The sequence below is a fragment of the Episyrphus balteatus genome, chromosome 1 (genome assembly GCF_945859705.1).
Source record: "Episyrphus balteatus chromosome 1, idEpiBalt1.1, whole genome shotgun sequence".
Classification (NCBI taxonomy): Eukaryota; Metazoa; Arthropoda; class Insecta; order Diptera; family Syrphidae; genus Episyrphus; species Episyrphus balteatus.
Window position 1 is genome coordinate 98,964,100 of NC_079134.1, and position 14,486 is coordinate 98,978,585.

At 32.1% G+C, this 14,486-nt stretch overlaps 2 protein-coding genes across 7 annotated transcripts in view; one reads left to right on the forward strand and one right to left on the reverse strand.

The window, feature by feature from the left end:
* Window positions 1-3,162, forward strand: part of LOC129906524 (tRNA pseudouridine(38/39) synthase) — a 39,577-nt gene extending 36,415 nt beyond the window's left edge. Inside the window, exon 6 of the mRNA XM_055982309.1 lies at window positions 3,020-3,162. Within this exon, the coding sequence (XP_055838284.1) occupies window positions 3,020-3,084 (65 nt within the window). The 3' untranslated portion in view covers window positions 3,085-3,162. The remainder of the gene's footprint in view (window positions 1-3,019) is intronic.
* A 16-nt stretch (window positions 3,163-3,178) lies between these two features.
* LOC129906523 (uncharacterized) overlaps window positions 3,179-14,486 on the reverse strand; it is a 75,491-nt gene continuing 64,183 nt past the window's right edge. For 3 of the 6 annotated variants that reach the window (XM_055982303.1, XM_055982305.1, XM_055982306.1), the window contains exons 5-7: window positions 4,570-4,740; window positions 4,366-4,483; window positions 3,179-4,294 (exon numbers count right to left, since the gene is read on the reverse strand). In XM_055982303.1, coding sequence (XP_055838278.1) covers window positions 4,264-4,294; window positions 4,366-4,483; window positions 4,570-4,740 — 320 coding nt within the window. In that variant the 3' untranslated portion in view covers window positions 3,179-4,263. Of the gene's footprint in view, window positions 4,295-4,365; window positions 4,484-4,569; window positions 5,521-14,486 lie in introns of those variants that run through there. The other 3 variants (XR_008770819.1, XR_008770818.1, XM_055982307.1) reach the window with 3 other exon arrangements.

A 14,486-nucleotide genomic window follows, 5' to 3' on the forward strand; every position in this document is an offset into this window, starting at 1 on the left:
CAACGCAGCAGTAAATAACAGTTGAACAGTTCTAGAAAAAATAATTGCATTTGTATGCCCCGGAAAATCCTGAAATATTATTTTCGGTGAAATGTCATAAAAAAAGTTTTTGGAATGGTTCTGTATCTTTTTTGCCTGCTATTTCATTGATTAGTTTCATGTAGTTTCTATTGGCGCCATGTGGCCACGTGATCAAAGCAGCCGTGACGTGACTACAAAAAGAATGAATGCGTGTTTTTTTTAAGTCAACAAAATCCTTAATAAAAATGAGGTAAATCTAACAGTTAACTTTGAACACAAGACACGATCGAAAAACATAAAAATAAGTGCAGCATATTGACCCAGATATATTTTGCACCCACTTTGCCAAACTTTTTTGTGTCAATTTTGATTTTCAGAAAACCGATTTTTGTCCAGGTTTTTACTGCAAATACTCCTATGTGCGTCCATACAAAATTTTATCAGCCTGACACTTTTTGTCAAAGAGCTATATTCTGATTCTTGCTCTTTAAGTAAAAGACTATTCATAAAGACTCCAATAACTTTTTACATGATGGTCGAGACACTTTGGTATTAATTTTATTCGATCGGGCGTTAAAAAATACCTCGAAATCATGTAAAATTCATGCTTTTATCACAAAGTGCACGATTGAGCTGTTTTTAATGCTAAGCCGCCTCACTAAAGCGTAGATTCATCCGTTATGCCTTAAGAGGACTTCTGTGGGTTGACAATTTCAACTTGCTCCCGTATCAAGAACGGTCGCGACTCATTTACTTACAATCTCTAGAAAAACGTCGCGAAATTGCCGATGTTATCTCTTCGGATGTCAAGGAGGGTTTTAACTGCGGTGTTCAGTATTGAGTCGTTTTCTCTGAGACCTATACTCTTACCGGTACCAGTTCCCTCCTTGGCATCTCATGACTGTTCCATAAGCAGTACTACCTACCTATTACTTCATGTAGTGGTGTCAAGTGGAGAATGACCTCCATTGCTGCATGCTGCTGTAGGGCAAGTTTACATTGAGCCGAACTCATAAACATCTCAAATACAACAAAAAAAATTTTAATGTTGCCGATTTTTTAAATTTATAAAGTTTTTGCACTCAAAAGTATTTTAATTAGGTTATGTAATATAATGCGCTCCACTGTTTTCTTTGGAGCTTCAAATTTATACATATATACATTTTTATGAAATTAACTTATTAAGCTAAGTGTGTTTTCTTAATTTCAAAGAAATATTGGTAATGAATAAAATTATGTGGTTTTAAATGCATAATTACACGGTGTAACACTCAAAACATACGCGAGCGGAGACCTATCACGTTTTGTAGAGCTAGTCGCACTGATTACGAAACGGTATTTAAAAAGTCCCTAACATCCCCAAAATCTGGAGTTAGGGGCATAAAACGGTTTTTTTGACCTTCACCCATTGAACAAAATCTAGCTTCGTCAAATTTTTTACCCATTTTTGATTTTTTTACAGTTTCTGATAGGAGATAAATATACCTTTTGAACAATGTATAAAACATGTAACTCGGTTAAACCACCTAGAATTAATAAGCTGTCAAAGTTCAAAAATTCCATTTTTTTCGTCATTTACCCAACTTCGACATCAAATTAAAGTATATATTTTCACAACAACATGCTGTTTTAAAAATATATTCTAAAATAATATTTATTTCCAAATCAAACGAAGTATTTTTTATGAAAATCAGTTTAAAATTGGCTTTGAAAAAAAATGTACGATTTTAACCCAGATACAGAAATTCGAACTTTTAGGTATAGAACAAAAATGTTGTTTTGGCACGTAGTAGAATAACTTGGGTGCCAGGATTTGATAACGGGTTTTTGTAGAGGAGTTGAATACAAACATTTTTTTCTTTGGGAGGGGGGTCTATCTCCCCCTGTTTAGGTGGGAAGGACAGTTTTCTAAAAAAAAAAATTATCAAAATAAAAAAAATTATTAAAAAACAACGGCAACACTTATAGTAATAAATGATACCATTTCCGAAAGGCAAAATTGTACATTTGATTTTAATTGTTAAATCAATATGTTATAACCAATAGTTTTTGAAATAATCGATTTCAAAGTTAAAAATAGGCGAACAAAATTTTAAAAACTCATTTTATACTATTTTTTTCCAGATTGGAAATTTAATAAAAAAAAATCACACAGAAAACTGCCTCAATTGATTCCTTATCGAACCGTGAAAACTATATGATTCTACGTCTTCTAGTTTTTGAGAAAATTGAAAAATAAAAACAAATAAAAACAAAACAAAATTTGAAACAAGAAAAATCTGATAAAATAATGTTTGAGGCAGTTTTCTGTGTTAGTAATTTTTTTTATTAAAATTCCAATCTGGAAAAAAATAGTATAAAATAAGTTTAAAAAAATTTTTTTTCGCCTATTTTTAACTTTGAAATCGATTTTTCAAAAAGTATTGATTATAATATAGTGATTTAAAAATTAGAATTAAATGTACAATTTTGCCTTTCGGAAATGGTATCATTTATTACTGTAAGTGTTGTCGTTGTTTTTTAATAATTTTTTTTATTTTGATAATTTTTTTTTTAGAAAACTGCCCCTCCCACCTAAACAGGTGGTTTAACTGAGTTACATGTTTTATACATTGCTTAAAAGGTATATTTATCTCCTATCAGAAACTGTAAAAAAATCGAAAATGGGTAAAAATTTAACGAAGCTAGATTTTTTTCAATGGCTGAAGGTCAAAAAAACCGTTTTTTGCCCCTAACTCCAGATTTTGGGGGTGTTAGGGACTTTTTAAATACCGTTTCGTAATCAGTGCGACTAGCTCTACAAAACGTGATAGGTCTCCGCCCGCGTATATTTTAAAACCTCATTTTTGTAACACCGTCTTATTTAACGAATGTATTGTCTATTTTAAGCGTACCTATATTTCTTGGTTTTTAAGTGCATGAAAATCCTAGCCCTAAATTAAATAAATTGTATTTATTATTATATCTGTATCTAATTTTAATTTTCTTTTTTTTTTAGAGAGTCTTGAAAATCGTGTTGAACACTTTGTCAAAAAGCAGCGTTTGGTTATGAAGGATAGTTGAGCATCTAAAGAAAATTCCTGTACAATAAAACAATTTTAATTAATAAAATATAAATATTGATACATTTATTTAAAATTATATTATGTTTTATTTTAAGTATTTTGTTTTCGTTTTGGTCCACAGAATTTTTCTTCATTTTATACACATCATGTTTTTAAACAGGGAATATAAAAATTATAGTCTAAGGCTTACAGCAAATTTTGGGAGTAGAGGTATAACCTTAATGTGAATATGCAGTTTTATAGCCTTTTGCATTCTAAAAACTATTTCAAAAGTCTGGCAGCTTTAAATCGCGGCTTTTTATGGTTTTAAGGGGGATTAATATCGCGAGTTTTCCAATTATTGTAAGAAGGCTAAATTAACTAAATAAAAATCACATTCTAAAAATAAGGACTGATGCTCTGTCATAAAAACTCAAACTTGGCGATGCGACAAATAGAACTTAAAATATAAGCTTTTTTAACTAACCATATCGGCTCTATTCTTGAAGAGTTCTCACAATAATTGGAAAACTCGCGATATTTAACTTCCAAACCGCCAGACTTTTGAATTCGGCTATAAAACTGCATACTCACATTTTGGTTATACCTCCACTCCCAAAATTTCCTGTGGGCTCTCGGTCTATTACAAAATTTATACATAATCCGTTCCGATCGAATTTTCAGGCTTTGGTATGGATGAAATCTAGTTTAAATTGCACTTAGCAAACTAACTGAACTTATATAATACATACCTACATAACTTTAATGATTTAATGTACATATAATAATAATGTAAATACATATTTTAAAAAAGTAATGAATAATATCACTAACAAATGATATAGAATTTTAAACTAAGAAATCTACTGATGAGCAAACTTAAAAAAAATAGCAATTGATAAGAAGTATTGATGTTTTCTTTTTTTTTAAATTAATTAATTCAACTGAAATAACTCATTAATATTCGCAAATCTGATTTTCGAGGTACATATTTAATAGACGAGTTTTTTCTGCAACTCAGTAGCTACTCATTTTTTTATTTTATTCGAAAAACAATAAAAACAAATACTTATGTAATTTTAATTTTTGTTTTGCGAATAAAATGAAAAATGAGTTGCTACTGAGTATTAGAAACAACACGCCTAATATTTCTTGAAATTTTGTTATTTTTATCACTTTAATAATTGTTTTTTTTTTTCTACGTGTCAGGAGCTTTGGCTTTCAGGAATCTGCATGAAAAAAAATTATTTTGTGTTGTTCGTGGTTCATGTTAATAATATAATAGTAGAAGTTCTTGTACCTTCGTTTGAGTATTTTGAGATTGATCGCTCCTTCACGGACATTTTTAAACAGACTTATAGTTTCAACATGACTCATGCCTTGAACAAATATACCATTTATCTCTAAGATCTCGTCTCCTGTAATTTAAATTGAAAATTGATATTTTATTTAATTAAACATATTATTGAGAATATTGTTTTAAGAAAAAAGCTTTGCAACGTACCAGCATTCAATGTTCCATCATCAGCTGCTTGTCCAGATGGAAACACGGTTTTGACGAAAATTCCCATGTTGCCTTTAGGAGAATCCCGCCCCCCAACAATACTAAATCCAAGTGATTTCATGCCGTGTCCCTTGTAGAAGGTAATTGTTTTAATTAAGGACTTATGGTGCCCTTGGAAAAGCAAAACGAAAATTAATTATTAATGGCAAACGTTGGGTAAAATATGAATACACTTTTTTTTATTTTATTAATTGCATCTACGGAATTGATAATAAGCCCAAAAACATCAATAACACTGGTTAACAAAATTAAACTTTTTTTTTGTTGCCGGAACAAAAGTATACTTTTCTGAAGGTTTTCGGTGTGCTGAACTCGAATCCAAAGTCAAAAAAAGAAAAAAAATAAATCAGCTCCCGGTTTTGAAATATTACCGTTAAAAAATGCTGTACTTCGGACCTTATTTTTTTATAAAAAACGTTTTTTTTTGCATTTTCTAAAGGTAATATTTCAAAAACGGGAGCTGATTAGTTTTTTCTAACCACGGATTCGAGTTCAGCAGACTGAAAACATTCAGAAAAGTACATTTTTGTTTCGGCAAGAAAACCCTTGTAAACCAGTGTAATAGAAAATTAATTTCATTTATTTAAATTTAATACAAGAAGCATCTTCTCAGTAATTTCAGGTTTCTTCTCGGTGCCTTCAACTACCTGGCAATAGAAGTTTAATCAAATAGGGTTCGCTGTAAATGATGAGTGGATCGGGAGTTTGATATTTGATATTGAGTGGTCTGCCTGAGCATATCGCACCGATGATAATGAAAATTTTGGTTATTTATTTTGGCCAGGGGTAATAATAGTCCACGAATTTATAAATAAACACCAGAGCGCCAAACGAAGATAGACATCACCCAGCAATAGATATATCTTTGAACATGAACATCTGTAATGTATCCTTAAAATCAAATGTAAAACTTGAGTTCAATTTCAAAAAATGTAATTTTAAACTTCTAGTTAATTTGTTGTGTAATGTAAACTGGAATCAACTGTTTCTTAACTGTAATGTGAATAATGTGTAATGTAAACTGGAATCAACTGTTTCTTAACTGTAATGTGAATGAGATGTGTTTAAAATTCTATAACTTACTTTTTGAATGCTTTTATAAAACGACGCCTTTACGGAATAACTTAATTAAACCTAACAACCCACCATGGTTTGATCATCACTCCAAGGATGATGAAGATTATAGAATCTATTCTGAACTTAAAAATATGTTTACTGAATATTCGAATACCTTGTATTCAAACTATGTATTGAGGGTTGAGAGTGAATTAAGGCATAACCCAAAAAACTTTTGGAATTTTGTGAGTTCCAAAAGAAACACAGACGATTACCCTAACTCTATGTCATTCAAAGACATAACTAGCCATGACTCCATCGAAATTTCAAATATGTTTGCTAACTTTTTCCAAGATGCTTATTTGGATTGTAATTCTAATCAACCTGTCAATAACTTCGCTTCGCAGCTAAATTACTCACATCTTACTTCCAAAGATTTTACTATTCAAGAAGATTCAATTTCTCGAAATATATTTGATCTTGAAAATAGTTAAAGTCCGGGTCCAGACGGTGTACCGTCATGTGTTTTAAAAAAATGTGCGCCCCAACTATCTTATCCCTTATGTTTGTTATTTAATACATCTATAAAATTTTCAGTTTTTCCCATATTGTGGAAAAGTGCTTACATTAGACCAATTTATAAAAAAGGACTAAAAATGATGTTAGCAACTACCGCCCAATCGCGAAACTATCTATTATCCCAAAATTGTTTGAGTCTCTTATATGAAATGTCTTATCGTTTAACTGTAAATCTATTATTAGTGACAGTCAACATGGTTTTGTCCAAAATAAGTCTACCGTTACAAACTTGTTTTATTTCACTTCTTTTTGCATTGATTCATTTGAAAAACGAAAGCAGGTAGACCGTGTCTTTACCGACTTCAGTAAGGCTTTTGACAAACTATGTCATAAAACTTTATTATTAAAACTAAGAGCCTTGGGTTTCAACGAAAATTTTTTAATGTGGGTTGCATCTTATTTAGAAAATAGAAGTTATGCCGTTATTTTCCGTAGTGAATGTTCCAAACAATTTTATGTTATAATCTTTGAACAACAACAACATCTTGAAGGTGCTACCACCAAGTGTTTTATGGCTAGAGTTACAGTACTGTTTCACGGACGCCAATCCGATCATCAGACTCCTTTATTCCATTTTGTATGTGGTGCTTAGTCTAGTAATTTTTCATTTAATTTGAAAAACTTTTTCCGTCACATTTGAGTATTGAACCTAGACCAAGCGAGTTCAGAAGCCAGTACACTACGCACTGCGCTATTTCTCCCACATGATTAGCTTCACCCAATTGTAGGCTTTATAGTTTATCAACATTCAAATGAATAGACTTAGCATTTTTACTAGCTCTTTCAAGTATGTATATTGTTATTCGGCTCTTTCATGTTTTTCTCCATACACTTAGGCATAGCAACAATTCGTTGCATATACGAAAGGAGGAAAGTAATTAGAAAGATTTTAGGCGCGGGCCCTGATTATTTTTCATCATTTAAGTTTCAGTTTTTCCGTATGTTTACATACTTGCAGTGACTGCTTTTTATTCCGTCAATTCCATTATAATCTTTGAACAACAACAACAACATCTTGAAGGTGCTACCACCAAGTGTTTTATGGCTCATGTGGGAGAAATAGCGCAGTGCGTAGTGTACTGGCTTCTGAACTCGCTTGGTCTAGGTTCAATACTCAAATGTGACGGAAAAAGTTTTTCAAATTAAATGAAAAATTACTAGACTAAGCACCACATACAAAATGGAATAAAGGAGTCTAATGATCGGATTGGCGTCCGTGAAACAGTACTGTAACTCTAGCCATAAAACACTTGGTGGTAGCACCTTCAAGATGTTGTTGTTGTTCAAAGATTATAATGGAATTGACGGAATAAAAAGCAGTCACTGCAAGTATGTAAACATACGGAAAAACTGAAACTTAAATGATGAAAAATAATCAGGGCCCGCGCCTAAAATCTTTCTAATTACTTTCCTCCTTTCGTATATGCAACGAATTGTTGCTATGCCTAAGTGTATGGAGAAAAACATGAAAGAGCCGAATAACAATATACATACTTGAAAGAGCTAGTAAAAATGCTAAGTCTATTCATTTGAATGTTGATAAACTATAAAGCCTAGATCAAAGACTTGATCTCGTTCCTAAATGCAACAAAGTGGATTTAGGACTGCCTAACACTTGTTTTTCCCTTTTTTAAAAAACCAATTAAAAAATGTATTTCAAATAAATCCAATTATCACTCACAGGTTTCATAAGTTTTGGTATCAAAACGGCGCATCCTGCGCTAATTGGGTCAATCAAACATGGTTTGCCTTGACCGCCATCTCTACCTACCTACCTATAAAGCCTACAATTGGGTGAAGCTAATCATGTGGGAGAAATAGCGCAGTGCGTAGTGTACTGGCTTCTGAACTCGCTTGGTCTAGGTTCAATACTCAAATGTGACGGAAAAAGTTTTTCAAATTAAATGAAAAATTACTAGACTAAGCACCACATACAAAATGGAATAAAGGAGTCTGATGATCGGATTGGCGTCCGTGAAACAGTACTGTAACTCTAGCCATAAAACACTTGGTGGTAGCACCTTCAAGATGTTGTTGTTGTTCAAAGATTATAATGGAATTGACGGAATAAAAAGCAGTCACTGCAAGTATGTAAACATACGGAAAAACTGAAAAATTTTATGTTAATTCTGGTGTTCCACAAGGAAGCCACTTAGTTCCCTTATTGTTCACTTTATATATAAACGATGTGACCACAATTATTAAAAACTCTTCTCTCCTTATATGTATATGCAGACGATATAAAAATATTTAAAGAAATATCTTCAGTTAGTGACTGTCTACAACTTCAAGAAGATCTACAAAACTTCAGGGAATGGTGCATTACAAACCGCTTATTTTTAAATGTTGACAAGTGTAAAACAATGAGTTTTACACGCAAAAAGAATTTAGTCTTGTATAATTACATGTTTGACTCTTGTCCATTAACTAGACCGTCCATTTTTTCTGACTTGGGGATTATACTTGACCCAAAACTAACATTCACTTATCACTATGATTATATTATTAATAAGGCTAATCAAATTCTAGGATTCGTCAACGGTTCTCTCGTGATTTTCATGATCCAAACGTTTTAAAACTATTATATGTGTCATTTGTTCGGCCTATACTCGAATATGGATGTGTTTTATGGTCACCATACTATTCAATACATATTGACAGAATAGAAGGTATTCAGAGAAGATTTATGCTATTTTCTCTCCGGTTTCTACCATGGTCTCCCGAAATCTCAATACCTCCCTACAATCAAAGAGTTATGCTACTAAATCTCCCTCTACTCTCAAAGCATAGAGAATACTTACAGCTTTGTTACATCATTAAAATAATAAACATCGCCATCAACTTTGGATCGTTTACATTCCAGTTTTAGCCAAGCTAACATAAGAAGACCTTTATATCCATCTTTTAGTAGAGTAAATTATGGATTATATAGTCCTCTTAATCAGTTGATTTCAGTATTCAATAAATACTACTTTATGATCTCTTCTGTTAATGATAATTTTAAAAGTTAAAAATTCAAACAAATCTTTTTTAATACGAGAATGTAATGTAAATTTCAAATGTACTAGTTTTAAGATATATAATAAGTGTTTAACGTTAGTCCTTAACGCATTAAATAAATAAAATTATAAATTATAAATTGAGACTAGCAACGAAAAAATATCTGCAGACAGCATCAAAACCAAATTGTTGCAAGATTTTGAAATCTTTAATTCACTAAGAGCAGACTCACATTCAGAATTGGCCATTACACGAACCAGAAAGGAAAACGATCAACTCTCACTAGAAAAAGGACTAATGAACATAAAAGCAGCAAGTTTTGCTGCTTTAGGCCGTGTGAATATTGAGGTGAATAAAACATTTTCAGCTGTTAAAAATTTATTGGGCTCTGGGACCTGGTTAAACTTGAGTTAAATTTTTTTTGCAGATGGTTTTGTTGTGTTTTTTTTTTATTAAAAAGGAGTTTCATGGCAGAAAAAAGGCAGAAAAAAAATTTAAACAATAATCCATACAGCTGAAATTTTTTTTATTAACCTCAATAGTGTCAAAAAATTTACACGGTGTTAACTATTTAACGTAATTCACACACGGCCTAAATTGCAGAAAAGATGGGCATATCGCAAGGCATTGCAGAGAAAAAAAGCATTCATCATCAACAATATTAGACTGCAAACTCTTACAAGATGATCTGAAAGGTTCTGGGAATGGGCAGTAATAATCGTATATTTTTAAATGTTGAGAAGTCAATGTGTTTTACGCGTAAGAATAACTGGTTTGCGAATTATTAATGCATCTCTTGCGTCGGGAATATTCCCAACTACTTGGAAGGAATCCCTTATTGTTCCAACACCTAAGATACCAGATGCAAGAAGTTGTAAGGATTTTCGCCCAATTAATATGGTTCCAGTATACGAGAAGGTGTGAGAAAAAATAGTAATGCGACAACTTCAAAAACATATTACCAGTGAAAATATATTGTCTATTAACCAGTCTGGTTTTCGTGCTAAACATTCTTGTGAAACGTGTTTAAACTTTGTTGTAAATAAATGGAAATCTGAAATTGATAAAAAAAATGTGATCATAGCTGTGTTTATTGACCTGAAACGTGCATTCGAAACTGTTAATATAAGTATTCTGTTGCAAAAGTTGTATAAAATAGGTGTACAAAATACGGAACATGCATGGTTTAAGAGTTTCCTTGAAGGTAGAACTCAAAGAACAATAGTTAATGGAAAAACTTCAGACACTGTGTCCGTTAACATAGGGATTCCCCAGGGGACCTTACTAGGTGTGCTATTGTTTTTAATATATATAAATGATATGGAAAAAGTGCTGAAACATTCGTGGCTGAAACTATTCGCTGATGATGGCCTGCTATTTATCTCGGGAAGTGATCTGACAACTTGTGTTTCCAACCTTAATAAAGACCTTAGTGCGATTAATGATTGGTTGATAATGAATCGTCTTTTGTTAAATATGGAAAAATCTAAATGTATGCTCTTCAATGTACCAGTAATACCGTCTCATATTTCTATATGTGTTGAAAACCGTCCCCTTGAAATTGTGCCCCATATAAAATATCTCGGTGTTATAATAGACAATAAACTATCATGGAATGAACACATAAACTATATTTGTAATAAAGTGTCGAAAAAACTAGGTGTAGTGCGCAAAACTAGAAATACCCTTACAATGAACAGTGCAATAAAAGTATATAATGTGATAATTAAACCCCATTTTGAGTATTGCCCTACAATACTGTATTTTTGTAATATGTCTCAAAAAACCAGATTGCAAATATTACAAAATAAAGCCATGCGTATCTTGTTAAGGCGCGATCACTATGCTAGCATAAGAACAATGCATGAATCATTAAACTGGCTCAATATAAACCAACGATTATACATGCTCACAATGACATTCATTTTTAAAATAAAAAACAATATGTGTCCAGAGTATCTGACAAGCCAAGCAGTAATGAACGCAAATCCTGTATATAATCTGCGAAGTAACGAAGACCTGATGATTCAGCGAATGAGGACATCAAGAGCGCAACGATCCATTTTCTATAGTGGTTACCAAGCATTCAATGCCCTACCGAATGAAATAAAAGCTTCAATCAACATTAATGAATTCAAAAGACTTATATTGTCCTATATTCGAGAATGTGTTATATAAAATTCTTTTATCACTTAATTATTTTAAACTGTATAGTAGAGTAACTAAAGCAAATTATTAGGGAACCCGGCCGAACAGCTCTGATTTTGACGATTTTTTTTTTTAACGTAGGTAATTAAAAATACTTTAAAGTCTATAGATTAAAAATTGCCGGTGTTGCCGTATTGTTTTTTAAAATTAAAATTAAATTTTTTATTAACAAAACCATTTTTTTTGCTTAAATTTCATACAACAAATGATAGCAAAAGATTCTCTAGGTAATTTAAGGAAAATATATAAAAGGCAGTAAGGGACAATCTTCCATCGTTTAAGCGATAAATGCAATTTTCTAACATTCTGACTTCAAACACAAAAAAAATATTTTGAAAACAACGGCAACACCTACAATATTTTAAAATACATTTTTAAAAAGCCAAAACTCATTCTTATCTCTTAAATTTAAATCCACTAAATTTAATCAAGACTTTTTGAAAAAATGGTCCTCAAACTCAGAATTAAAAAAAAAAAATGTTATTAGAACAATTTAAAATGACTTTTTTCCAAACTTTTTCTAATAAAATATGAATTTATTTAAAAAAAATTTTTGGCCATAAATATTATCAGTTGAATTTCGAAGCAAAAAAGGTAAAATATATCACACTTTTGAAAAAAAAAATGAAAAATTACTTCAATTTCAATGGTTTTTTTTATTAAAACTGAATTTTTGCATTGAAATAATTAATTTTCTCAAAGACTGTGGTAAATAGGAACTTTAATTTTTTGCTATTTAACTTTCAACAGTAAGGGTTATTAAATGAATAAAAAATTATTTTATGTTTAGATGTTGAACTTTAAAAAAAAAATAAGTTACATTTTTTTTCAAAACTTTTATTAAAAAAAGTTCTTCGAAAATGAAATACTTTTTAATTTTTTTCATAAACCGTAATACATATTGACATTTCCTTTTATAATATGAAATCATAATAAATGCGGCCAAAACAATTTGAAAATAAATGCATTTTATATTACGACCAAGTTTAAAAAACGACATGTTAAAATTTTTTCAATAATTTTTTTTTCAAAAATCTAAGTTCAATTACCATTCTTTCAAAAGCCGTTTATTCAATTAACTTAATTTTAATTTTACACATATGACTAAGCTTCTAGCTTTTAAAAAATGTATTTTTGAATATTGTAGGTGTTGCCGTTGTGTTCAAATATTTTTTTTTTGTGTTTGAAGTCAATTAATAAGAAAATTGCATCTATCTCTTGAACTATGGAAGATTGTCCCTCACTCCCATATATTTTTTTTCCTTGAATTTCTTAGACAATCTTTTGGCATCAATTAATTTATGAAATTTAAGAAAAATTTTTGAAAAAAATTTGTTTTTGTTCACAAAAATCTTCAATTAAATTTAAAAAATCAAAACGGCAACACCGGCAATTTTTAATCTATAGACTTTAAAGTATTTTTAATTACCGACGTTTGAAAAAAAAGATCATCAAAATCTAAGCTGTTCGGCCGGGTTCCCTAATATTGCCAATTTTTGAGCTTTAGTTACTCCACTAGTATTGTGTATTAACGTATGTGCTATTGTAATCTTGAAATGTAGTAATTATTAATATGTTAACAATGTCTGATCTCTAAGGCACAACATGCCTACACTAAAGGGAAATCGGTGGAAACTGCTCTCCATTCTCTGGTTAGCACCATTGAATACTCTCTACACTACAAAGAGTACACTCTTGTCGCCTTTTTAGACATAGAGGGTGCTTTCAATAATGTCAGGAACTCAGCAATCATGAATGCTCTTGACAATCTCAAAATAGAAGACCCGCTTAAGAACATGATAGAAATCATGCTTAGTAGCAGGATTATCAGTTCAGAGTTGGGAAACTTCAAAACCCGTAGAGCAGCCAACAGAGGGACCCCTCAAGGAGGGGTCTTATCGCCTCTCCTATGGAACTTAGTAGTCAACGAACTGCTGCTAGACCTAGAGGGAGAAGGTTTTAAGGTTATCGCCTACGCGGATGATGTGGCAATTGCCGTATCGGGCAAATACCCACAGACACTTGCAGAACTTCTACAAACAGCTTTAAACAAGCTAATTCACTGGGCTAGAGGATGTGGATTGGATATTAATCCCCACAAAACGGATCTTGTCCTTTTCACGAGGAAATACAAGATTCCAGACTTCAAACTCCCTACAATTAAAGAGGTAACACTTACTCTATCCGATCAAGCTAAATACCTAGGACTCATTTTTGATAAAAAACTGACCTGGAAGCTCAATATTGAAGAAAGAGTTAAAAAAGCCAATGTGGCACTCTTTTCATGCAAAAAAGCCATTGGTGGCAAATGGGGATTTTCTCCTAACATTGCACACTGGCTGTACACATCGGTCATAAGACCAATACTTACATATGGGATGGTAGTTTGGTGGACCGCACTGGACAAAACGATAAACTTAAACAAGCTTATCAAAGTCCAAAGGTCAGCAAGTATGTGCATAAGCGGTGCGCTGAGGTCAACCCCTTCTGACGCCCTAGACATACTTCTAAATCTCACACCCCTAGACATCTTCAGCAAACAAGTAGCAGCTAGCTCAGCTACTCGTCTAAAAGCAACCTCTCAGTGGACCAGTAATCATATTGGCCACACAAACATTCTAAACAACTTCGGATTCCTTCCGGATCGTCTAGACTATACCACACCTCAACTGGTGTTCGATAATAATTTCCAGAACTCCATTCCCTCCAGAACCGAATGGGAGAACCTTAGTACTCTGGATAATGACTCTTTACACTTCTATACTGATGGTTCAAAAACCAATGAAGGTGTAGGAAGTGGCATATTTTCGGAAAAACTGAATCTCAGTCTCTTCTTCCGCTTACCAGACCAATGTAGCGTGTTCCAAGCAGAAATTCTGGCGATTAAGGAGGTTCTCTCTTGGCTCAGAGAAAACGTAATATCCAACACGGATATTCGGATCTTCTCGGACAGTCAAGCAGCCATTAAATCTCTTGCCTCCGTCTCTACAAACTCAATCACGGTCCTCGACTGT